Source organism: Corvus hawaiiensis, chromosome 13, assembly GCF_020740725.1.
Source record: "Corvus hawaiiensis isolate bCorHaw1 chromosome 13, bCorHaw1.pri.cur, whole genome shotgun sequence".
Lineage (NCBI taxonomy): Eukaryota > Metazoa > Chordata > Aves > Passeriformes > Corvidae > Corvus > Corvus hawaiiensis.
In genome coordinates, this window is record NC_063225.1 from 11,576,823 (window position 1) to 11,600,619 (window position 23,797).

Consider the following 23,797-nt stretch of genomic DNA (forward strand, 5'->3'; position numbering starts at 1 on the left):
ATCCTCAGGTCACAGCTCAACAGTCTTTGATGAAAACTGGTAACTCTCAGAACTGTCAGAAGACCTAAAAACAAGCTGACTCATTTCAAACATGCCTCAATCTCCACCTCAGCAAGCTTGGTTTTTAAGAAACAAGCCAGAAAGCAATGCAAACCCCAAACCAGAAATCAGAGTTGAACACAGCCATCTTTGCAAATTTCATTTCTAACCTGGCTTCCTTTCTTTTAGGAATGGAGCAGCCCTTTGGCAAGTTCGGTTAACCCTTTGGTTTGTCATTGCTGCATCTGGACTGAGACAGTGATGGCACAGGAGGTGAGGGGACCATTTCTCTTCTCCTAAGGCAGCTTCACTAAAAGAAAGGTCAGCCAGGAGGTCATTCCCTATGGACCAGAGCTGAGGTATGGACCTGTCCATTAACCTTTATCTAGCAGCACATTCCATATCCTGTAAGTGTTAGCATAGTGAAATTAGTCTAAAGTGATTATTACCAATATTTTCTGTACTTCTTGTTATAAAAATATCCTTACTTTCAGGAGTTTGCCTACAAAAGGTCAAGGCTTCTGGGCTTACACCACAATTATGCAATATTGCAAGGGATACTGAAATATATATGTATTTTGAAATATGAATGTGTATGAGAAAGTGAGGAATCAATGAACATTTAGTAACTGAGATACAGCATTCTGGTTTTTTCAAACCAAGGACCTTCAAACTCTCCACCAACCAGAGAAGCTATGGCTGTCCCATCCCTGGAAGTGTCCCAAGGCCAGGTTGGAAAGGGTTTGGAGCAAGCTGGGATAGTGGAATGGGATGGACTTTAGGGTCCCTTCCAACCCAAACCATTCTGGGATTCTGGGATTCTTTACAAACCCAGATTTCCTGCCTGTGATGGGTTTTGTATCAGGCCTCCCAAAATAAAGAAGCCAGATCTCTTTTCCCCAGCTCCCTCATTGCACTGGAGGCATAAATTACATTTTACTTTCTGCAAGTTGGGGAGCTGCAAACAACTCTGGTGCCTTTGGGGTAGGTGGGGAAAAGAAGTGTGGCTGATTCTAAATAAAAGTTTCTGTCAGATCAACCCTGATAGCAGAGATAATGGCAGTGATCACATGGGAATAAAGACTCAGGCTTTGGTTTAATCATCGTTCTGTATCAGCTGCACTGATCCCATTCTGCATGACTAAGTCAAATAAATGTTAGGTAACTGAAATTATCTCCTTGCTTTTCACTCCCCCCTCCAGTACTCACAGTTTGTTTCAGGGACTTTCAAATCGGTAAATCTATAAAGGACATCTGTAAGTGCTGATAACAAACAGAGGACAGAGCTTTTGTGAAGAGGTGTCTGAAGTTAAGCTATGAAAGAGATTTTTAAAGGCAAGAAATAGTCCTAAGGTCATAAAAACCACGTGTGCCTTTGAAAATTTCTCTCAAGGCTGTACCCAGCTGTCTAAATTGGCTTCCATTCACTTCACAGGGTCTCTCTAAGTGCTGGAGCACGTGATTTTCAATTCTACTCTCAACAGCTTGGGAGGGGAAAGACCACCAATATTGAAAAAATTACTTTGATACATTACAGAAAGCCTTATAACTAGTGACGTGACATTTCCATTTTAAAAAAATCCCCTAAATCTCATATCAAAATCAACAAGAAGCCTTATGCAGGCAGCCCTGAAGTTTGGTTTGAAATCTTGATTCAGATCCAAGTTATGCTGCTTAGTTTATCCTAAAAGAAAGAATAAATGTGTACGATCCCAATGTGTTACAATAAAGCAGCATCCTTAATTTGTTCAGTATCTCAGGTAAATTAATAATTAATTGGATTTTCTCCACAGCTCTGGTTTCTTTTGCACTGTCCCTTCCCCTCAGGAGCTGACTGCAAACTCACACAGGTGATGTTCCTTAAATCCTTAACTCCCAGAAGCACAGAATTGCATCAGAACCTCCACGTTTAGCTCAGCTCAGCTCAGCTCAGCTCTCACCTGGGCCAAGACAAGGTAGGAAACATGACCCCTCTGACACGCAGCAAAAGCAGAAGGAAGGAAACAACATTATTATTTTAATTTATTTGCTACAATTTCAGACTCATTTGAAAGGGTCTTAACCCAGGAGTTTGCAATGTTTGAGTTGGTAATTCTGCCTTCAGCCCCCACACCAAACACTACACTGTGTATTTAAACTGAATTGGATTTAAGTTTAGTTTTAATTTAGGGCAGCCTGCCCAGATTTCTTTCCCCTCTGCTGACAAACTTGGCAATGCTTTTACAGGGCCCTGAGAGCGTTTCAGCCTCACTTGCAAAGAGCCTTCACACAAAGCACTTTATTTCTCCCCAGAACAAACAAACAAGGGGTAAACATCCCTCCTCTCACACACACGGAGCTTTTCCTTGTCATTCTCTTCCCATTTGTGCCATTTCTACTGGCCAAGTAGGACTTGAGCTTTATGAAAATGTTAGGAAAAGGCAAAGCTGCATTTTTGCAACAGTGAGGACTCAGAAGATGACTTAAAGGAAAAAATAAACCCAAGTTTTTTTGTATGTTTACATGCACAGCTTGTGGACTCTCTCCCGTTCAGCTGTGTTTGAGGATCCCAACAGTAAAGGGACTGTGCTCTGTTCAAAATGCAGTGAAACCCCTGGAAGGGAAGAGCAGGCAGATTGTGGTGGTTTGATTTTCCCCTTTTTATCTTGAAGAATGCACTTTCTTGGGTTACACATTAAACTGTCAGGAGGCAAAATCAACACTTGGGATTCTACGTGGAGCTTGAAATGTCGCTCCACAGAGCATGGCCATGCAGAGCTTCTCCCATAAATCTTCAAGTTGTTTCCCTTATCTAAGCAAGCTATGTATAAATATTAACATATTATTCATGGGCAAATAATTCCATGCCACTCCTTGCTGCTGCTGCTGCCTTAAAGAGGATTCTTGGTTCAGATGAGAATGAGAGTCCCTTCATGAGGCCTTCAATGCATTTTAGGTTAAAAGAATTTAAGAAAAAAAAAAAAAAGAGAGAGAGTAACTTAATTAAGTAAACCTCAAAAATGAAGAAGTGGCCTTTTACTGTTGGTTTTAATGTAGGGGATCCACCACAACATAAAAACTACTGACTAAATTCTATAGTAATTGCAATTAGTCAACTCCCACTTGACTTGGGTGAGGTAGGGCTGAGATCCAAAGGATTTGGTCCCTGCTGTGTGCATGGAAGGATATTGTGAGCAGCCTCAAGCTCTGCCCAGGTTCAGCCCAAGTGTTGGACCAAACAATGTCAGGTACAGAGTTTGAACCTGATCAGGATCTCCCTGTAGTGCTGGGGGGTCAGTTTGGCCAGGCTGGTTTCTGTTTTCCAAGACTGGAGCACAATGGTGGGACTGACCCCTTAAATACAGGTGAATTTTTAGATTAAAATGTTCCTTGAGATTATCCCTTGTGCACAAGGAAACGTGTGTTCCTCCAGAAGAGGATTCTTCCTGCAGAGGGCTGGACATGCCAGCAGTTGTGGACAAGAAGCCATTGCAAGTGGAACATGTGAAAACAGGGGCCTATTCATAAAAATAATATATTTATATTTACTCCTTCAAAGCCTTTGCTCAGGAGCTTTTTTAAAGTTCAGCTGGATAGAAAATGCCCACTTCAAAACCAAAACGAAGACTTTAACAGATGTGCCCTGGCAAAGAAAAGGGAGCAGACACAGCAAGGAATTCAGAAGGGACAGACAGTCATATATGGACACAGGAAAAGAATCTCAAATAAATGTTTGTGGCTGGGAGCTGGAGTTTTTGTGTTACCTGTAATGAGCCTCTGGTTTCGGGGCCTGGCCTATTCCTTTCTTTCTTCCTGACTGCAGCTTTTGGTGCTTTTTGTACTACAGGAGACAAAGTGTGGAATTTCACCAGCGTCTCAGTCCCTCCAGCAACCAGAGGAGGGAAACATCTCATGAGGAGGACCATCCCTAAAACAGAGAATTTGGATTTTATTTGTTAGCCATGCTTAAACCCCATGAAATTCCAGGTTGCCAGACTGAGACAGGGCCATGTTTGTGTGTGTATGCAGTCACACCGAGAGCAGCCTGACAGCAGCTCCTTGTATGCAAAGTCTGGGCAGTGCTGAGTTTGCAGGTGCTGCCTCCTCACAACCAGGTGTTGAAAATCCTCCACTCCATCCCTCAGGATATCAGCACATCCCACTGGGTGGCCACCCTAGTGACAGTTTTATCTCCAGCTTAATTAAAAGCATATTAATTTCAGGCTGTTAGCACATTTGGAAAGATTAGATCAGGCTTTATCCCAGTGATTGTGGTTCAGGAGAGGGCTCAGCTTCAGGAGGCTTTTGTGTCCCTGTGTGTCCCTTTCCTGTGCTCCCACAGCCATGCAGGAAAGATGCTGTGGTGTCCACAGCAAGATGCTTTGTTTTGTCTCATGAAACTACAAAACCAAACAAAGATCTGTCCTCCAGACTATTGGCTGCTGTCTACCTTCACACACTGGGCACTTGTAAACCGTGCCAGGAGTTACCATGTAAAGGCCCATTAAGATTTCAAAGCCAAGCCTCGGATGTCCAGGGAAAAGCAGAGCGGGGATTCCCTTTGCAGCCTCTGAAGGCGTTTGTGAGGGGAGCTGTGGGGCCCTGCCCAGCAGGATGTGCCGTGTTAGTGAAGCAGAGCTCGGCCGCTTCCCGTGCAGCTGTGAGTGCCCCGAGCAGCCCCGACCCCAGGGGAGCAGCCAGGGCCCCCCGGCTCCCTGCACACCACAAACACCCCCCGAGGCTGAGGCTGCATTGTGTCTCACAGCAGCACTGTGACACAAGAGGGGAAAACTCACATTTCCTGGGAGACTCACCTGCCCCAACCTCAACATCGCCCTTTCCCTTCCCACCAAGACCCGTACAGTTCATAAAAGAAGTAACGAGGGAATTGTTCTTTTCAGTGGATAATTTCAGTTGTTTTTCAGAATAGCTCTGTCCTGTGCCCCAGATGGGCCATGGGGGCCTGGGGAAGGCTACCCAGAAATGTTAGTCAGAAGCAGAGAGGTTTTGGAGTGCAGGAATGGCCTGTCCACAGCTCTCCAGGGAGGTCAACTCCAGTTCAGGAGCACCTACACAAATAACTGCCAGAAACTGGGAGAGTGTTTTAGAAGGATCACTCTGGACATGCTGCTGCCTTGTATTTTTTCCTTAGGCAAGAGGTGCTGCCGTGGTAACAGAAAGGATTCTGGCTTAACTAGAAGTGGTTGTGTGATTTTTGTACCACTGAGCCTCTTGGAACACGCAGGTGAATTGGCTTGTGTGTACAAAGCATTAGGAATTTCCAACAAAACAACTTTTTATTGTGTGTGCATGTTTTCTGATCTGCAGAGAAGAATAATTGTGGTATCCTGCAAGGATTTGACTGAGCTGTGTATTTCACAGAGCTGACATTAATGCTGAAGACATTAACTTAGAAAGGCCCTGCTTTTTTCATGACTCACACCAGAAGTTATTTTCCTGTAGGTTTGTTCTGAGTGATTAAGATAGGTTTGCTTGCACATAAATGCTTTTCTACACATATAGATATATATACATTACCTTCAATAGGGAAAGCTCCCACACTTTCCCTTGTTTATGCATATTATACGTGACATAGATTCCAAGCTAAATGTCGCAGCCCTTATTTACAAAGTAAGGAATGAAGAAAACCCAATTTAAACCTCCTCATTTTCAGTGCTGCCCATCTCACCCTTCATGGAGAACATTGGACAAGAGGAGTTGAGGCCCCCACCCTGTCTGCTGTGAGCTTCCCAGTTTGTCCACCTGCACCTTCAGTGCCGTTGTACAATTCCCTTTCCACGTACAGGTAGGAAATTGTATGCAATATTTCAGCCAGTGAGGGAGAGATGGGGGCAGCACCTCAGAAGCTGCTTCTCAACCACTCCCTGATTTTCAACCCAACCACAATGGCACGTTGGGCCAGCCTGGGAGCTGTTTGAGCAGGCACCAGGCTCCCTCAGAGCCCGAGCCCAGGCAGGGAGCAGTGTGCTCTGGCCATGCTGCCTCCATCCTGCCTGTTCCAGCTCGCCCTGCACGCAGAGAGATGGGAGTTCATGGAAGCACCTTCCTGTCTGCCCCAAAATCCCTTCTCACTACTCAAAGGATATAAAGGGAACATGGAGCAAAGCACAGAACAATTCTTCAGTCTCTGAAGCTGTTAAAAATATTTCTGATAAAGGTACCTATATGCACAGCTGAGCTCCAGTGAACACCTTCTTGTTTCTCATGCTAATTTTATATTATTCCTGAAGCAGAGCCTGATTTTTCTCTTTGTGAAAGGAGAATTTTAATTCTTGTCCTATTCATTAATCATATCAAAACTCAAGGTATGCAGATTTTTTTTTCAGTAATTTTAAGGTGCTAGTGTATTAGTAAAAGGTTAAGAAATGCAAAATAGCTGTAAAGGGTTTGGGTTTTTTCTCACATTATTGCAGACTACCTATATCTTTATTTCTCAGTAAGAGCAAACTGTGACCCTGAACCTCTACTATTCCAAACCCAAGCAAAGATAATAACTTTTAAAAAGTAAAGAACAAACTGTTTCACAAATAATAAGCACAATCACAAAAAGAAGCATAAACTTCTCCTGCCTAGTGGTGGCTTCCAAGACGTCAGACATTTTGTAAACCAGCAATTGGATCCAGACCACGCAGAATTGGGATGGTTCTGCTTTTCCTGTTAATTTTTCCACTATGAGAGTGTCCAAAACTCTCTGAAATAAAGGATTACTGTCTAGGGGTTCAGAAAGTCATATTTTCATAGAACAGTTCATTCTGACAGGTAGCCCCACCAAGCACACAAGCTGTTCCATTAAATGCCATGGCCTTAAGCTTAAAAACGTATCCCACATCCCAAGCCCAACTGTTTGTTTGTTTTCAGGAGTGTTTTCAGTGCTGCTGTGGCCCAGAGTTTAGATCAGTGGTTTAGCTGCCTACACCTCATTTAGAGACTGTAAGCGAGACCCAGTTTGGTTTAGTGTTTAGCAAATTACCTTCACCCTTTTGCCACTAAATCACTGTACAAACACAAGCAAACCACTCAGCTCTTCCTTTCCTTCCCCTTATTCAAATGTACCCAGGCCATCACTTGTGATATGACTGTAAGGAGTGAAGATCAGCCCATGAATATGGACAGAAAATTCTAGAAGCTCTGATGAAGCAAGGTTACAGCATGAATTCTCAGTGTAGCGATGAGATTTGAATATTATCAAAATCTTTCTGGATGAAAAAAGAATGGAATAGTGCCCATGATTTTAGATCCAGAACAGCCAGAAAGAAATGTCAGTCCTCAACAGAAATTTGCTCTGAGATCACCCTGATGTAATTTGGACTTACCACGTCTGAGGCAGGTCCTTCAGGCTCTGGGCTTGCAAAATGTGCTGGGCCAAGAACTGAGAAAATAGAAAAAGATTATTTAACTTCACCCCATTTCAAAATGCAGTGAGAATGAATATCTACAATAAAAAAAGTATTTAACTTCCCCATCTGTGTTTCACTTGGTTCACATAGTCAAGCTATTTTCTAAAGTTGTGAACAACTTTTAAATAAGAGTTCAGATCCTTAAATAATCACAAACTACCAGAAACTTGGCCTTTTCAGAAAAACACAAATATACAGCAAGTCAGTAATTGAGGCATCCTGCTCTTAGTGTAAATAGTGTCAATTTTTTTTTTTTTTTTTGCATTGCTTTAGGGGTATTGAGGAGATATTTCCTCAAACGATGTTGGGATCATCTACAGGGGTTCCACATCTTTGTACTTCAGGCATCTCACCCGAGGCAGCCAAAAATTGGGTCAGGGCAGCAGTCCAAAATTTTAGTGGTGAGCCTCCAAAATTCAAGACACTCAGGGAATGCATATTGGGGAATAATATGAGAATGCTGGAGAAAAGAAAAAAAAAAAAAGAGAAGGGCATATTTAATTTGTATCCAATATTAATATTTCAAAAATTGATACTGTCACGTTGGAATAAACCCCTGTGTTTGACGTGCCTGTGAAAGCCAAGGCAGTTGCCTCAGAGCCTCAGATGCTGTCTGATTCCATCAGTTCCTAAGTTGCCACGAGGCAATCTGGATGGCTGGCTGCTCCAAATCCACAGGCATGGGGAGGTTTGGGATGCCGGCTTTCGAGGAGTCTCCCCACTGGGTTACACTGGATCCTGGAATATGAGAATGTGGGTTGGCAAGAACCCGCGTGTCTGGGAGCTGCCAAGCAGCCCCGCAGGCTTCCCAAATTCGGGCTCACCATCGTCCCTTCTGATAGGATGGAAAAAACTGGGAAGCATATCTCAGCTTGAAAACTTAGAATTCAGGAGCCAGGTCCCACAAAACTTTTACCCTGTTGCTCCTTGGCAGCTGTTGCAGGGAGATGAGAAGCAGCTGGAGCTGGGAAAAGGAACCAGCCTTGTTGGAGGCACCTGGTGACTCCGCAGGTGGCTCTGAGCCTCCTTGCTGCTTGCTCTGCACCATTTTGGGGTAGTTTAACATAGAACTGCTGCTTTGAGGAGCTGAAGTTTATAATTATATTGTTTTTTAGGACCTGGGCTGCCTTTCAGCATGGAGGGGGTGATGCTTGAGACCGGGGAGTGTGACAGCCCAGTCTGCCCAGAGATGGAAAGTTAGAAACTGGAAATGTACCTGGATGCCACCCTGAGTCAGCCCAAACCGAAGCATCTCTACAAAACACCTAGATGTGAACAAACTGCCGTCCTCTGACAAAAATATTCCGTCTGAGAATTTCTGACCAGCTCCGTGGTAAACACCTCCAGGGTGTCGTTTGTGTCTGATACAGGGCAAAAATTATTCGGGTACCTGTTACTCGGGGTGGAAAGATGAGGGAATGGAATAGTAAATTAAAGGGGCTGAAACAAAAAGCAGCTGATTGTCTGAGCACGGCTGGCCAAACTATGTTCAGGCATCTGTGTGGGAACGCACCTTCCCATGGACGAAACGGCCGTGGCAGGGGCTGCAGCCACCTTGTGGACCCTCTTGTCCCCTCCCCTCACTGAGAGGGCTTTACACTTGTGGGGCTTTACAGCTGGGGAGCTTTACACTTGTGTTTATTTTCGCTGCCTCCCCTCGGTGGGGTTATGTCTGGGTACCTCTCCTTGTCCTGCTCCTGGGCTTTTCTCCCCTCTCTGTGGGCCCAGGGCCCTGCGCAGCGCGATCCCCCGCACGGAACCGCGGGCGGCGATGGAGGCGCGGAGTTCCCGACGGGCCGGCCGCCTCCCCGCCCTCCTTCCATCCTCCCTCCCTCCCTCGGCGGCGTGTTTGGGAGGGAAGGAGGGGGTGGAAGCCGGGCTGGGGCGGCCAGCAGGCAATTTGCATGAGAGACAGACTGGGAATGAGCTGGAGTGGGCGCCTCTCCGCGCACACAGAGCGGGGCAGGAGGGGGAGGAGGAGGGAGCTGCCGCCGCCGCCGCCGGGGAGAGGCGGCGAACTCCGGGCAAAGTTTGGAGCCGCGAGCCCGCGGCGCTGAGGCAGCGCGGGGCGGGGAGCGGACGGGCCGGGCCGGGCCGGGCCGCCCGGGCCGCGCGGTGTGAGGCGGCGGCGGGCCGAGCGCAGGGGGCGGCGGGCAGAGCGCGGAGCCGACGGCGGCCGCTGCCGGCACAGCCAGCATGTCCTCCATCCTGCCCTTCACTCCTCCCATCGTCAAGCGGCTCCTGGGGTGGAAGAAAGGCGAGCAGAACGGGCAGGAGGAGAAATGGTGCGAGAAGGCGGTGAAGAGCCTGGTGAAGAAGCTGAAGAAGACGGGGCAGCTGGACGAGCTGGAGAAGGCGATCACCACGCAGAATATCAACACCAAGTGCATCACCATCCCCAGGTACCGGGGCGCGGAGGGCGCGGCTCCCGGGGCCCTGCGGGGTGCGGGGGGGCCCGAGGAGCAGAGGGACCCCCAGGATCCCCCGAGCTCCGGCAGGGCCTGGACAGTGCTTGTTTTGCTTCCCGGCCCTGCGGCACTTGGTGCGGTGTTGGTCCTCTCTGCCTGTTCTTTATCTAGTTCAGAAAAACCCCGTAACTGGCTACAGAATTGAATTACTCTCTAGTAACGAGAGAGAAAACGTAGTGGAGAAAATATGTCTCGAGCTGAGATTATAAAAAAGAAAAAAAGTTGGAAGCGCTGTGGATTAGTTCCACTCACTGAGGGTACTCTCATTGTCAAAAGTTTCAGCGTGTTCTCAAGTGCTGTTGCATTAAGATTTTCTTGTGATTAATGTGTCAGGAAAACGGTTTTGTTTGGGTTGTTTGGCTTCTTCCATATTACTCCTCTGAAAGGGTGATTTAGAGCCCTACTATGCTGATGTTTTCGAATTACTTTTAAAATTGGGAATGCACAGGGCAGAGCTGAAGGAGATTGTTTGGAGTGCAAGAAAAAAAACCCCACACTCGTGAGGGTGAATATAACTGGTTTTTTCCTCCATTTTTTGAATTAACATAGATTTTATTTTTAGTGTCCATTCCGAGCTCGATCCGTAGGGCCGTCATAAATCATAAAAGACGTGTATAAAAGTATTCCATCTAAGAATAATTTTCCAAGTAACTTTCAAATGGCTGCCCACAAGTGGTGTTTTATTGCTGCAGATTGTTGATTTTTGTGAGCTCAGCCAGATGACTGCTGGGTCTGTTCCTGATTGTTGTTTGAGAGTACTTTTTTTTCTTTTTTTTTTTTTTAAGCAAAGGCCAAAGTTCATCCCAAATATTTGAATGCTGTATAATTGTGTGCTTCTGCGTGAGAAGATATCTGTGTGTGTGTGTATTCATGCTTCTCTCTGGCACAAACAAATGTATGCTTTCTTGGTTGTCAGAATGATTTAATATGCAGGAGCTGATACAAAGCAGCATCTGTTGCATGAAAAAGTGAGGCAAGTAGCTTAAAAATGTGGATGTTTGGAACTCCTAAAATTTTCTTCCAACAACTGTAGTGTTTTTTTAAAAGGAAAGCTAAAGTCTCCTTATCTTTTTTGGTGGTGAATGACTGTGGTTAAGATTTTGGCCAGTTAATGGAAATGAGAGCTCTCAGCCTTTGTTAGAGTTGCTCCGGCTTCTACTTGAAGCAGAAATCAAAACCTGTAGAGCCACTACACAATACAAATGCCTTAAAACCTATATTTTTAAAATTCGTAGTAAGCAGCATGCTTTCCACGTAGGTAATTCCGTGTTTAAAACACTTCCCTGAAATATTTACCATTTCAAAAGAAGAAAATTGCTGGAGCAGCCCTGCTGCTGTGACCTGGGTATTGTGTCTGGCTGATGCTGACCCGTTAGGGAGCAGAGCATGAAGTCCCGTGGAACTTCTGTGGCTCCTAACAAGGTGGTTTAGATAAGGAAAGTTTTGATAGTTTATGGTTTAAAGGAAGAAAAGAGTTGGGCCAAATACAATGCTTTCTTAAAAAAAAAAAATTAAGGTTGAAAATAAACAACACAAACAGATACCACAAGTCATGAATATACTCACCTTCAGAGATTGTCCTGGCTGCTCGTACTGAATGTCTGTTCTTCCTCTGTTAAAGAAAATCTGTGCAGAAATTAAAACATTTCATATTAATTTATGACACTGAGCCTGGATGCTGCAGATCTTAAACCTCGGTGTGGGGGAGGCATCAACCTGTTTTGGTGGGAGCCCCTTATACCTTGGCATTGGTTTTTAAACACAACTTCATTTGTACTTTTATTATTGCTTAGAAATTAGCATAGTTAGGTTGGTTAGCCTGGGCTGAGATGTTAATATCTGTGTGTCAGAGGTTGGGGAATGGTGTGGGAGCATGGAACAGTCCTTATGAAGTCAGTGCAGAGCTGGAGCTCTAACTAGGCCTTGTGACTTTAAGAGCTGTGTCTTTTCCTCTGGGCTGCACTGCTTGTCCTAATGCATCCCTGAATCTGATTACCGTGTCATCTGAAATAAGTGTTTGCAAGACAATTTTACCATGGGTTTAGTTTGCTGTTTGTTTATTTTCATTTAATAATTTTTACATATGTCACTTCACTATTTTCTCAAATGATAGGTCGGGGGGGAGAAAGGGGCGAAAAGCATCATTAAGGATTAGCTCATGTTGTGCATTGTCTGTAATGCATCAGTAGACTGAATTACAGTGGAGCCATGCCAGTGATGACTCTGGCCCAGCAGGAGCAGGGTAAGTCCAAAATTAGCTATTGTATCCATGAGACGGAACAAGTTTCACATGGAAAAGGGCTTGAGCTTTGCAGAAACGTTGCTTGTGGGAATAAAGGCTGTACAGCAAATTCCTGGATTGATCAGGTGGGGTGTGTTGAAGAAAGGACAGGAAAGAAATACTTGTTTTGTTGTAGGGCTAAGGAATTAGAATAACAAATGTGTTCTTGCTGTCATGTTTATCTGCTGAGATCTGGAAATATGTACTACATGCCATCTCCTGACAGATAAGTAAACAAGGATTAGTTTATTTGCTTGTGTATTTGCTCAGCATGTATTACTTTTCCAAGTGCTCCATTTTGAAGGTGGTGTGACAGACACCTCAGGCCCCAGGTTTTCTGTTGTGGCAGACAGCAAAAGGCTGGAGAGGCCTTCAAGGATTTCAGTGTGACTCTCCTGGCAAGAAGGATTTTTCCTTCTTGTTTTCACTGCTAGAGGAAGAAGTAATTTCCACCTGAAAACTCTCTGGTCTCAGACCACCTAATGGTTTCTCATGGTGGTGGTGCTGCACAGGATGACTCCATTAGAGGATCTTCCTTCCCTCCTCCTCTGGGCACAGCTGCCAAAGCCCATCCTGCCCCAGCAGGACCTTCACTTTAAACCTCCGTGCCCTGAGCTGGTGGCCTTTGGTGTCAGAGCTGACATAGTCAGTCGTGGGTCTGCCTGGCAGAAAGGTTTTTTCATTCTGTATCGGGTGATAAAGTTGAAAACAAATTCTTCTGTCCACTAAAATGCATCCTTTGTCACAGTTGCATTATCTTGAAAGCCCAGCTTTCGGGATGAGCATTTTTATCACTTTTCAGACCAACCTGAGGACAAGTGTGCCATTAGCACCTACCCAGCACAGCCAGGTGGGTGTTCATGGCCTCTCTGCTTTGCTCTGTGAGCAGGCAAAGATCTGCTCCAGCTGCTTGCAGAATTTTTAAATTTTTGGTGGCTCTATTCCCTTCTGAGACCCAAAAATATAATAAGAATATAATCGACATCTGACATTAACACAAACCTGCAAAAAAAAAGAGTTTCTAACACTGTTCTGGGCAGAAGAGAGGCCGTTTTGTGCACCAGAGAAACCAGCAGCATTTGCCCTAGAAATGAAGTGTGTTAGTCTGACCTGCGATGTGTGTTTAAATCTACCTTTATAGGGTCTGATCTGCAGAAACCAGACCAGGTGATGGGCACTCAGTAATTTCTACAAGCTGTGCAGTATCTATAGTCTTGCTATATGAGATAGTAAATGCTTTGTTTCGAAAGCTTTAGTGATGCTACACACACAAAGACATGAATCTCATGACATTTTGCAATACATTTTCATATGCACATTTTTCTTTTGAACTCATTACTGTATTTATTTGTTTTGGTATTGCCAGTGGTTTTAGGGGAGCCAGGATTCCTGTATGTAAGGAACACCTTCTTTTAAGTGGTGGGGGTTTTTTTAATTTAGAAAACAGTTTTGGAAAGAGGTGGGTTGTTATTTCTTGTGGAACTCATCTGATAAGGGTAGAATGTACCAACTGAAATGGAAACATGCCACATTTGCTTCTTAAAAGCCACTGAACAAGGTGTTCCTTAAATGATTTACATTTTGGTGGGAAAAACCAGGGATAATACATAAGGAACATAATGCATAAGTGTTTCAGGAACATCTTGGGTGTGAGCACAGCTTCTGTTATGTTGATAGTTGACCGCACAATGTTTACAGGAATTGATCATGTTCTTAGGTGATACCAGGAAAATGTGAAAGCTGTGAATATGTTAAGTGGCAGAGGCTGTCTGCAAGACCCTGAAGGATGTTGTGGTGTCACAACCCCACATTTTTGGGGTTGTTGGACTTGCTCCTTGTGGGTCCCTTCCAGTTCAGGATAGTCTCTGATTCTATGCTCTTCTTTTGGGACCGGTGCCCATCTGGTTGCAGTAATAAGTAAAGGGCCAGTCACAATTTTGTGTGTCCATGTGCAATTTTATATATATTTTTAATGCCAACTTCAAACTAGCTTGTTTTCAGTTTTTCCGTGTGTGTGAGGAGCTTCAACATTTCGTGGCCTGGTCTGAGATTGTCTGCAGAGGCATAGCCTTGGTGTGCAGTGGTGGTTACAGTCCTGTCCCCGAGTGCAAACACCCTCTGGCTGCCATCTCCTTGCTTAGCTCCATCTTGCTGGGGATTTTGCCACTGCAAATCCGTGTCAGTGACCTCTGTCCTCCCGAGCTTTATGGGCAGGTTTTACAGCCCTGCCTCAACCTTTGTGCTGCTGCAGTGCCCTCCCTCATCAGCTGTGGCACTGAGGGCTGCTCCGCAGAGCAGCTGTTGTGGCCTTCTGTGGGACTTTGCAGGTCAGGTCTGAAGGTGAAAATACGGTGAGTGCGCATGAGCCTTAGCTTGACAGAGCTCAAGGAGCATTTGGACAACACTCGTGGGCACAGGCTGTGACTCTTGGGGATGGTCCTGTGCAGGGCCAGGAGTTGGACTCAAGGATCCTTGTGGGTCCCTTCCAACTCAGCTTTTTCTGTGCGACTCCATGACCTTCTGCCTGCAGTCCTGCTTGTCCATCAGTGCTTTTCTCATCTCCCTCTATGCCATCTCCCCACAGGTCAAACCGCCCTCTCTGGGCACAGGTTTCTGCTCCCTGCAGCCCCTCCAACCTTTTCTCCCCACCCTTGCACTTGCTCCTGCCTCTTACATCAGTCTGGATAGTGTGTGTGGAGTTGTTGTATTCCAGACCATGGCATTCCCAAAAACAAAGCACCGCTGTCAGGCTCGAGCAATAACGTTGGTACAACCAGTTAGGGAGCAACTACACACTCAATTATTGTGGCACAGACAAGGAACTGGGAGAGGAGGGAGGTTGGGGAGGAGTTATGGTCCAGCACTGCAGTCCCTCCCCTCAACGGAGTTGCTGCTGGAATAGCACAACAGGCCCAGCCCTTTATTAAGGTGTCTCCTTAATTTTGTAATTTCTGTCAGCAGTCACTACAACTGAAACCCTTTTGTCAATATTTACATTTATTTTTTTACCTGAGTTGTGCAGGCCAGCCTACCCATTGCATTAAAATCATGGTAAAACACCTCTTATCTTGAAAAACAACCAGAATGTTTACCCAGGACATTGAAAGGCTAAGGGGGAAAAAATAGATTTTACCATTGTTAAGATGCTTTCAAATATTCATATCTCTGCCTTTTATTCTTCTCCCCTTTCTCAAGAGACTAAAAGAGTTAAAATAGCTTCTGAAGGGATTCATGATGTTCTCATTTTATTGTGTAGTAAGTGTTGAATCTGTGTGAAATAAGATGTTTAAAATGGTTGCTTAACTTTCATAGTATTAGGAAAAGACCCTGAATATTGCAGTCATTTAAATATAATGAGAAATAAATGCAAAAAATTGATGAAATAAAGAAATACACACTGTACGGGATTATCACATCAGGGATCCAATTAGAATGAGTTCTTCTAATAAATATTGGTTTAATAATGTAAACTTGTGATTGCTATATTATTACAACAGAAATAAAATTAACAAGATTTAATGGACTGAGCAGCCATTAATTTTCACTTGTTAATTTATTAGGAACTTCTAATGCTGTTAGATGCACAGTAATGCCATTATCCTGCGTGAACTACTTGATGAAATAAATAGGGCCAACAAGTGCTTGAATTAAATTGAAATCAGTTTTTATTCCCAAATTATCTCTTTCTGTTGTTTGGGTTATTTTTTTATTATTACTACGTTTTAGCTTTCCTCTACTGAGTGCAATTAAATTTTCAGGGATGTGATGCAGCACTCCTCCAGCCAGGCTTATGAATAGTCCTAATTAACTTTTGTCCTTGTCTGCCTTGATGTGTTGTGTAAAAACCCTTTTCCAGTCCCGAGCTGCCTGTGCTGATTGGCAGAGAAGGAAGGGACAGGAGCGAGGGAAATAAAGCCAGGGCAGAGGTTCTTGCCCAGACACTGCAGTTCCACAGGGTGACTCCACCAGGTCCAGCAGATGTTTGCAAATTCCTTTTGGAATTGGTGATAATTGGGCTCTTGGCACTGTAGCACCACTTTGTGTAACTGGGGAGCCAATAATGTGTGGATTGTTGCAGTAATGCTGCTTTTAAAGGTATTATGAAGCCTTTTAGACCTGATCCTTACTTACTGCATCTCTTTGCCACCAGAGTGGGGGGACTTGTCCTTAGGGAAGTTTGACTACCCCAGGTACCATGGCTCTGTAGAAAGAACATAAAGCCCGGGGTCTTTTTTTCTGTCCTAAAGACTCAGCTCCTCAGAGGTCACAAATGTGAGTGGGAATAAACTATTCCTGCATAATAATAGCAGCCCCATTAAAAACCCAACCAAGTTAAAACCCTTATCTTCACAAGAGCCCAACCAGGTAAGAAATAACACCCTGCTTTTTAAAGCATCACCCAGGAATCATGAGCTCCAGTAGGAAATCTTTGTTAGCTAAGGAAACCTAAGCTGCTGTAGCCACACTGTTCCAGGTACCCACGTTTGTTCCTTCAGCAGCAAGGGAGGATTTTGTGCGTGCTGCAGACTTCTGATATTAGCAGCTGCTCTCACTTGTGAGAGAGATGTGAAAATTACATCTCTCACTTGTGAGCCTTGTGAAAGAACGTGCTTAAAACCCCAGTAAAGCCTACCTGTGAGTAATGTAACCTGTGTGAGTCTAGGAAAGGTGAAGAGGTGATCCTGATAAATATTGTACATCACAAGAAATACCTTCACAGCTCACTTGCTGTTCAGTACTGGGGTTATGAGGGCAAGGAGGTGGCACATTTCAGGTGGCGCAGCTGTGCTCTGTGTGTTCCCTCCTTGTCCTGGAGCACCTGCACAGGTGGGCTGTGTTCCTGATCCCATGACAGGACCATCTGCTTTTCCAGCCCCACAGGAATATGGATCAGCTTATGGAAAATGAGGGGTGTGAATCCTGGAGAGAGGATTGCAGTGGGTGATGTGTCAGGAGATTGATCCTCTCCCTGGGATTCTTGCTTTCTCCAGGCTTCAGGGTTCTCAGGGTGAAAGTAGTAGGGGGGAACCGTCCTTAGCTCACTTTATCATTTGCAGTTGAGAATTTCAGTAAATTTTCCTTACAAATTGCGTCACAGGAAAGGTCAGAGTTTATTTCTGAAATGGTGACGTTCATTAACCATAACTCAATCTTTTTTTAAAAAGGAAGTCAAAACAGAAATTTCTTCCTTTGTGGTGAAGCTGCAGCCAGCAGTGGTTGAATGATGGATGCTGACACTGACTCTCCGTTTTCACAACAAAAGAGGAGAAACTTTGTCATTCCTGTTCTAGTTGCTTGAACATGAAAAGAGAAATTCACTTACTCTTCATAGATGTGGAGCAGTTAAGGTTCACAAAATATTGGGCTGACAGGAAGACATCTGTGGCACGTGAGAATGCCTCTGTTTCTGTGTTGAATGTGTGACTGTTGTTGCTTTATGTGCTTAACAGCTGGAGAATTCTTTTTTCCTTGAATTTCCTTTCCCTCCATTAACTGGATTTTCAGTGTTGCTGTGTGGGAAGACAAAGACCCAACTACAAGCACCTTTAATTTTGTTATTCTCAGAAAGACCAGATGTGGGGTTTTTTGATAGAGATACAAAGTCTGTGGTTTCCATGCATATGGAGCTGTACAGCAAGGTCCTTATTATTTGTTGAACAAATTGTTGTTCCCCTGGACTCAGATGCAGAACCAGTTTGTAGCACATATGTAACAGTATCTGAAAAGAATCTATCAGTGTTTAAAAAGCACTCCATCTAAAAGAAAAGCTAATAAGCAGCTGGAAGCTTTTCCCACTTTTTGTGTTTGTGTAGTTGCATGGATTTCAGTAAATTTACTTCTGATTTACAGGCAAGTGAAAGGAGAGTCAGACCAGCACAGGAAAGCAGTGAACTGAAAACAGGGGAGAGGGTGTTTGTAGGTTGAATGTTGTCCACTTTTCCCTTTTAAATTCAGGGATTTGGTGGCTTCTGTGGGTTATTCTCTGCAGGATTTGAAGCCTGCCCAGCAGAGCCTGAGAGACCTGGGGGCTCCAGCCCCAGGAACGCTGGACTTGCCAGGCCTGGGCTGGAAATCTGGCAGGAAGACAGGCAGGGTTTAGCTGGAAGTTTGATGAAAATGATACTTCTCTGCAAAACATTTAAATTTCAGAGGAGTTCGCTCATTTTCATTGAAGGTTTGCTAATGGGCATTGGTGAGGCTGGGCAGAGACCCTCCACATTTGTAGCTGAGGTAGCTCTGGAGTGGGTGATCCTGTGCCTGGGCAGAAGGTGGCATTGGGCTGTTCTGTTTGTTTTTCTTTCTTTTTTTAGCTATTTTAACCAGCTTTCAGACCAGTGGTAAAGCCCTTATTCCAGTGTGCCCCTCCCCTGCCCCACAGCTACACAAGCACAGGAAGGAGGAATGTTTCCTAGATAAAGCCCCCCACAATTACGGGCCTTGAACTCAAGAGCACAAGGCCTGCTAATGACACCTCTCCCTGCTTTCCCAACATTCAGCAGCCTGTGGGATAAAAAGTCTGGAATAGTTATTGATGTGGGCCTGGAACCTGCGAGCAAGACTCCAGTGGCCACTGGAGGTGCTGGATTCATGACCATGTAAGAGTTCTGCAGACTTGGGATGGGCAAACTTACAGATGAGTTGGCTAATTTTTTTCCATATCTGCTTCTTGGGCCTAAATTTACCTGACTTACTTAGTATAAGCTTCACCATCAGTCAAATCTGTCCTATTGGCCCGTTTCATGTCATCGTTTTCCATTAAAAATTTTCTTTCTTTTTAACGTCCAGTTTTTGCAGAAGAATGGTGGAAAGTACAAAGCAGAAGATTTGAAACCACTGTGGTAGAATGAAGCTTTACACAGCTAAATGGCAAATTTTAAAGAGCAGATAGTCACTGTCCACTTACTGAAGCTGATACAACTTTGTAGCCGGTTTCTGTTGCCAATAAAAGTCTGCTGGCACTCTGCAAACTGAGTTGAGCTTTGCTCTGAATTAGATGCCATAAATAACTCGTGTGTAGGTAGACAGCTGATCATTGGAGCTTTTCCCCCAGCCTGGTTTTGCTTTGTTTGGGAGAACTACAGGCTGAAAGTTCAGGTATAGAATTGCAATTGCATCTTTGTTTTTGCCAATCATAACTGAATAAAGACGGACTTTCAGTTGTGGATTGCTGCATAATGAATGCACACTGTGGTTAGGGAAGGCTGAAAACATCAGGGTTTGTTCCACACCACTGTGTAACTGAGCAAAACATCGCACCCTGCTTGTACCTTAACTACCTCCCAAATACAGTCCTTGCCTGTCAGAGATTTTAATTACACTTGGGAAAGCTCTTAAAATCCCAAGATTTTAAAAACCTGGTGCAAACCCCATTACTTTGCTGCTTTAAAAAGCTTTCTGTTGCTGCTCAGCAACTCATTTGTACTAAGAAAGCAGTTTTAATTTTTGTTGGAAACTCTCTTTGAAAATATATAGGTGCTACGTCAGTGAGAATATTAGAATTCCATAGATGTTTAGTGGTAAACCTTGGCTGGGCTTGCATAATATTTATCTATTCATCTCTGTAGCAGTGCCTCCTGTACACATGGAATATTTTGACTGGTTGATACACGTCATACCACAGTGTTCTGCTCCTGAGCTCCAGTCTGAGGTCTGTTAGCACAAGTCCAGGGGAAACTCTATACATGTAGCCTCATGTTTTCAGTTAAGTAATATTATATAGCCATATGTGAATTTAATACCATCCAAATACAGGATGGTAAATGAAAGAAATGTGTGTCTGTTGCTAGTGGACTTTTACAACCATGACCTGCAGCAAAACCACTTGGAAAGATGCAATTTCTGTACCTATAGCTGTGTCTTTTACTGAATGTTTTGGCAGCCTCTGAGAGTGTTGAACACTCACATCTATTTGCTTCAAAGCCACTTTGCATCTGAAGACTTGTGGGGAATTGTTCTGAAAGAGATGACTGAAAACTAATAGCTGGCCATCTGGCTGGAAACAACATTATTAATTAAACGTTCTCTTTTAAATCATTTACAAGTTTGAAATAAATGCTCTTTTCAAAGCTATTGAAGCAAGATGAATTTGAAGCCTTGCTGTGGGAAACAGGGTATTTAATGTATCTCCTCACTAAAATTAAGGATGGAAGAGTAACCTCTGAGATCACGGTTACTTAGATAAGCTGAGAGCAAAACAGCCTCTGGATTTTTCCCTGTGTGTTTTACATGGCTACTTTCCTTGAAGGAGAACAATTAAGCTCCAATGCTGGCAGCTACTCGCATTAAAAAAAAAAATCTTTACAATACAATATTCATTGAGTCCTTTTAAAGACCTTTTCATTGTGTTGAAGGGCCAACAAGCTTTTGAAGGGGGAGTGCTTGTGGCCTCTCATTTTATACCAGAGTTCTGATCTTAAATCCTTTCTAGCAGAAGGATTTTTACCCTCTTCTGCTGAAGGGAAGAGTCAAGTCCTGAGAAGGGGGTTGACTTACCTGAGGCTGATGGGGGCAAAGGAGCACTTTGGTGCAGGCATCCTAAGGCCTGCTGCAGTTTTCCATATCCAAGATTGAAGTGGCATTTTCCTGTGCTCTGGATGGAAAACAGGAATCAGTTCAAAAGCTGCTCTCTCCGTGTTACTAATAATTTGGAACATGTGGATTTTATATTCATAAAACTAATTTTCAGTTAAATAGAGGAAGAAGCCTCTAGCATTTTAGAATCATGAACTCAGAATGGTGTGGATTGGAAGGGACCTTCCAAGCTCATCTTGTCCAGCTCCCTGGATGTCCAGGGACATCTTTTACTTAGCCAGGTTACTCAAAGCGCCCTCCAACCTTCCTCGGAACACTTCCAGTGGTGGGGCATTCACAGCTTCTCCACACAAAGGAAGTAAGAAAGTGCTGAGGATAAACCTCAAGAGATGCTATTTCCTTTTATGTCCATATTTTCCAGACTTAGGATGAGTATGGAGCCTTTCTGCCATGATTTTCCAGTACCTTAGAGATCCCAGCAATTCTTTTTGGTGTGCCTGAGTGACCCAAGAACGAGGTTAAATTCAAACCTATCTATATTGCAGTTCCTGGTGGCTGCATGTGGAAAATATGTGTATTGAGATATTGGAAGAACAGAGTAGCCATTTGGATGGATAGAAATTCATGAAGGGAGCACCCTTAAATAGGGTTGAAAGAATAATTTTTTTATAAACATCCCCTCTGTTTCCTCCCTTTACTTCTCCACTTATTCCCTAATGGGGTTTGTGGTGTAAAACAAAGTTGGTGCCAGATACAAATGAACCCATGGACCCAATGAAGGTCTTGGAAATGCTGGCCTGAAGTGGGGTCCTGTAACTCCCTGCATTCATGCCAGGCTCTGCTGGTTTGAAGGCCCTGTTGAGAGAGCTGCTTCTAAACAGGAATAAAAATAACCATTTGAGTGTTCTGATTTTAGAAAGAAGAAAAAGCATTTATTGGATTATGATTGGCTGATGACTGAAGCTGGAGACAGTTTTATATTACAGAGCTTCTCACTCTGCTTATTCTCTCAGTTCCTGTTCCCCCCCCCCCTTTTTTTTTTTCCTCTTTTCTTGCTTTCTAATTTTAGGGTGGCATTTCAGAGTTTCTGCTCGACTGCCAGACCAGCTATTCCAGAAGAAAGAGGAAAGGTGGGAGGTAGAGCTAATGAGCACTGTTATTAATTTGGCTTTTGACTTTGTGTTCAAAGTTTATATGTTTCCAATTTATCTGACAGTCAATTAAAGATCTGTTTGTGCTTGAAGCCATTGCTTGTGTCCATTTGACAGTCTCTTCAGTAAAAGAGAGGAGAGCAGGACATTTAGGACCGGAGAGAGGCCATTAAAAGTTTTAGAACAATTTTATATTTTGTTATATGTGTATGTATATATTTAGGGTTTTTAATATATACATAAAAATTTGTATCCCATAGAATTAGCTTCAATTGGAACATGGTATTTAATTAATCATTCTGTGGAGGAAAAAAAAGTATTGTAACTTCATTAAAAAACGTTAATGGTCTATTACCATTGGAACAAACCACTTGTTTAGTTTTACATATGCCCACATAAATAAAATAATGGGATAATGATTTTCCAGTCAGCTCTAGTGCTGATCAGAGTTGCATTAGGGGCATAAAAGCAGGGAGAGGGAATTCCAGTAGTTGGTGGGTATGGGTGTGACATTCCTCCCCCCCTCCTGGGAAGGGCCCTGGTGCTTGGTGGCCTTGCTGAAGTTGTTCCCTGAGCTGCAGCTGCCCAGAGGCTCTGGGCTCATTTGTGCCTTTGTGACTTGCATTCTCCTGTGCTTTTCTTTGTTTATTTGTTTAGGGGTTGGGGTGGGTTTTTTTGTTTAAATATTATTTTTCTCCCTTGTGCTGTGGCTAAGAACCTTAAACAACAGGGAAAGATGGTTACTTGGAAGGCAAGGAAAGGAACAAAAATGTTCTTTGTTTTGAAAGCAAAGATCATTTCTCAGTGTGAATGTGTAAAACAATCCAGCCATAGGTTCTTGGGTTTGAAGCCTGAGTGGGGGGTGATTTTTGTTATTAGTTCAATAAGTCACATATTTTTCACCTGTGTGACTTCAGGGCCATCATTTTTGCATGTGCAGAGCTGCTCTGAATTTACATCACTGAGAGAGAGGAACTGGGGAAGCACAAAAGACTTGGTCACACTTCTGCTTTAGGATCACCTCTTGATTTTAGAAATCCTATGACATTTCATCCTTAATTTTGCTTTGCAGTCCCTGTGCCACTTGGAGCTCTGAAGGATATTTTTCTAGGCCTATTTGAGGGTTGAGTGTTGTCAAAAGGTGACTGAAAGTTGGTCCAGTGTAACTGCACATGCTAACTGTATTGCTATAAATTAAATCACCCAAGAATTATTTTTAGAAGACAAGGATTGTTTCAAAACACAGCCCATATTTCTACCAGTGATTCAGTAACTCATTCCTGTTGGTTAAAAACTGCACCTCATGTCAAGTGGGAGCCAGTGCCAGCTTGCAGGATATTTTTTAATTAATTTGTATTTTTTTTAGCAAGTGAGGTTGTTACTACAAGGTACTTACTCTCTTTAGAATAAACATGTTTTAGAATAAACAGGAGACAAACAAGTCTTGTGCTTCACAAAAGCTGATGCAGTTTGTTTTATGGATATCGGGGGACTAAGGAGTGCTGCCTAATCTGAAATTGGCAGTCCTTTGGGAATTCAGTGTACAGCCTTGCCCATAGGATAACCTTTCTCCAGTTTAGTTTTCTGATGTTATCTCCTGGCACAAAAGAGTGGAGGAGAGAGAGCCAGTCAAGTGTTTAAAATTTGTCTATATTTATATCTCCTGCAGTAGTTTTCAGGCCTGAAGAAGGTAAGTGAGGAAACTATGAGTGTGTGTGTGCTGAACAGCAGCTCACAAGGATGAAACTGCACCTTGGGGTTTCTTTTGGGAAGTTTTAAATGAAGTTTTTCCCCAGCTGAAGAAGCCAAAAGCCAGTGTGAATGTGTGCAGTGGGCTGGCAGATGCAGCTGGGTGTAGCAAGGGGCATTATGTTGGTGGAAGTTGAGATAGCAATAACCTCTGCTTTTATTTGTCAATAATTTTTTTAT

At 43.7% G+C, this 23,797-nt stretch overlaps 1 protein-coding gene and 1 long non-coding RNA gene across 3 annotated transcripts in view; both read left to right on the forward strand.

The window, feature by feature from the left end:
* Window positions 1-232: 232 nt before the first annotated feature.
* On the forward strand, window positions 233-8,905 carry LOC125332393. The gene is made up of 3 exons (XR_007206473.1): window positions 233-398; window positions 1,833-1,994; window positions 8,552-8,905. It is a non-coding gene; the product is annotated as an uncharacterized LOC125332393 (long non-coding RNA).
* A 640-nt stretch (window positions 8,906-9,545) lies between these two features.
* SMAD3 (SMAD family member 3) overlaps window positions 9,546-23,797 on the forward strand; it is a 68,208-nt gene continuing 53,956 nt past the window's right edge. Inside the window, exon 1 of one of the 2 annotated variants that reach the window (XM_048317179.1) lies at window positions 9,546-9,838. In XM_048317179.1, coding sequence (XP_048173136.1) covers window positions 9,633-9,838 — 206 coding nt within the window. In that variant the 5' untranslated portion in view covers window positions 9,546-9,632. The remainder of the gene's footprint in view (window positions 9,839-23,797) is intronic. The other variant, XM_048317178.1, reaches the window with a different exon arrangement.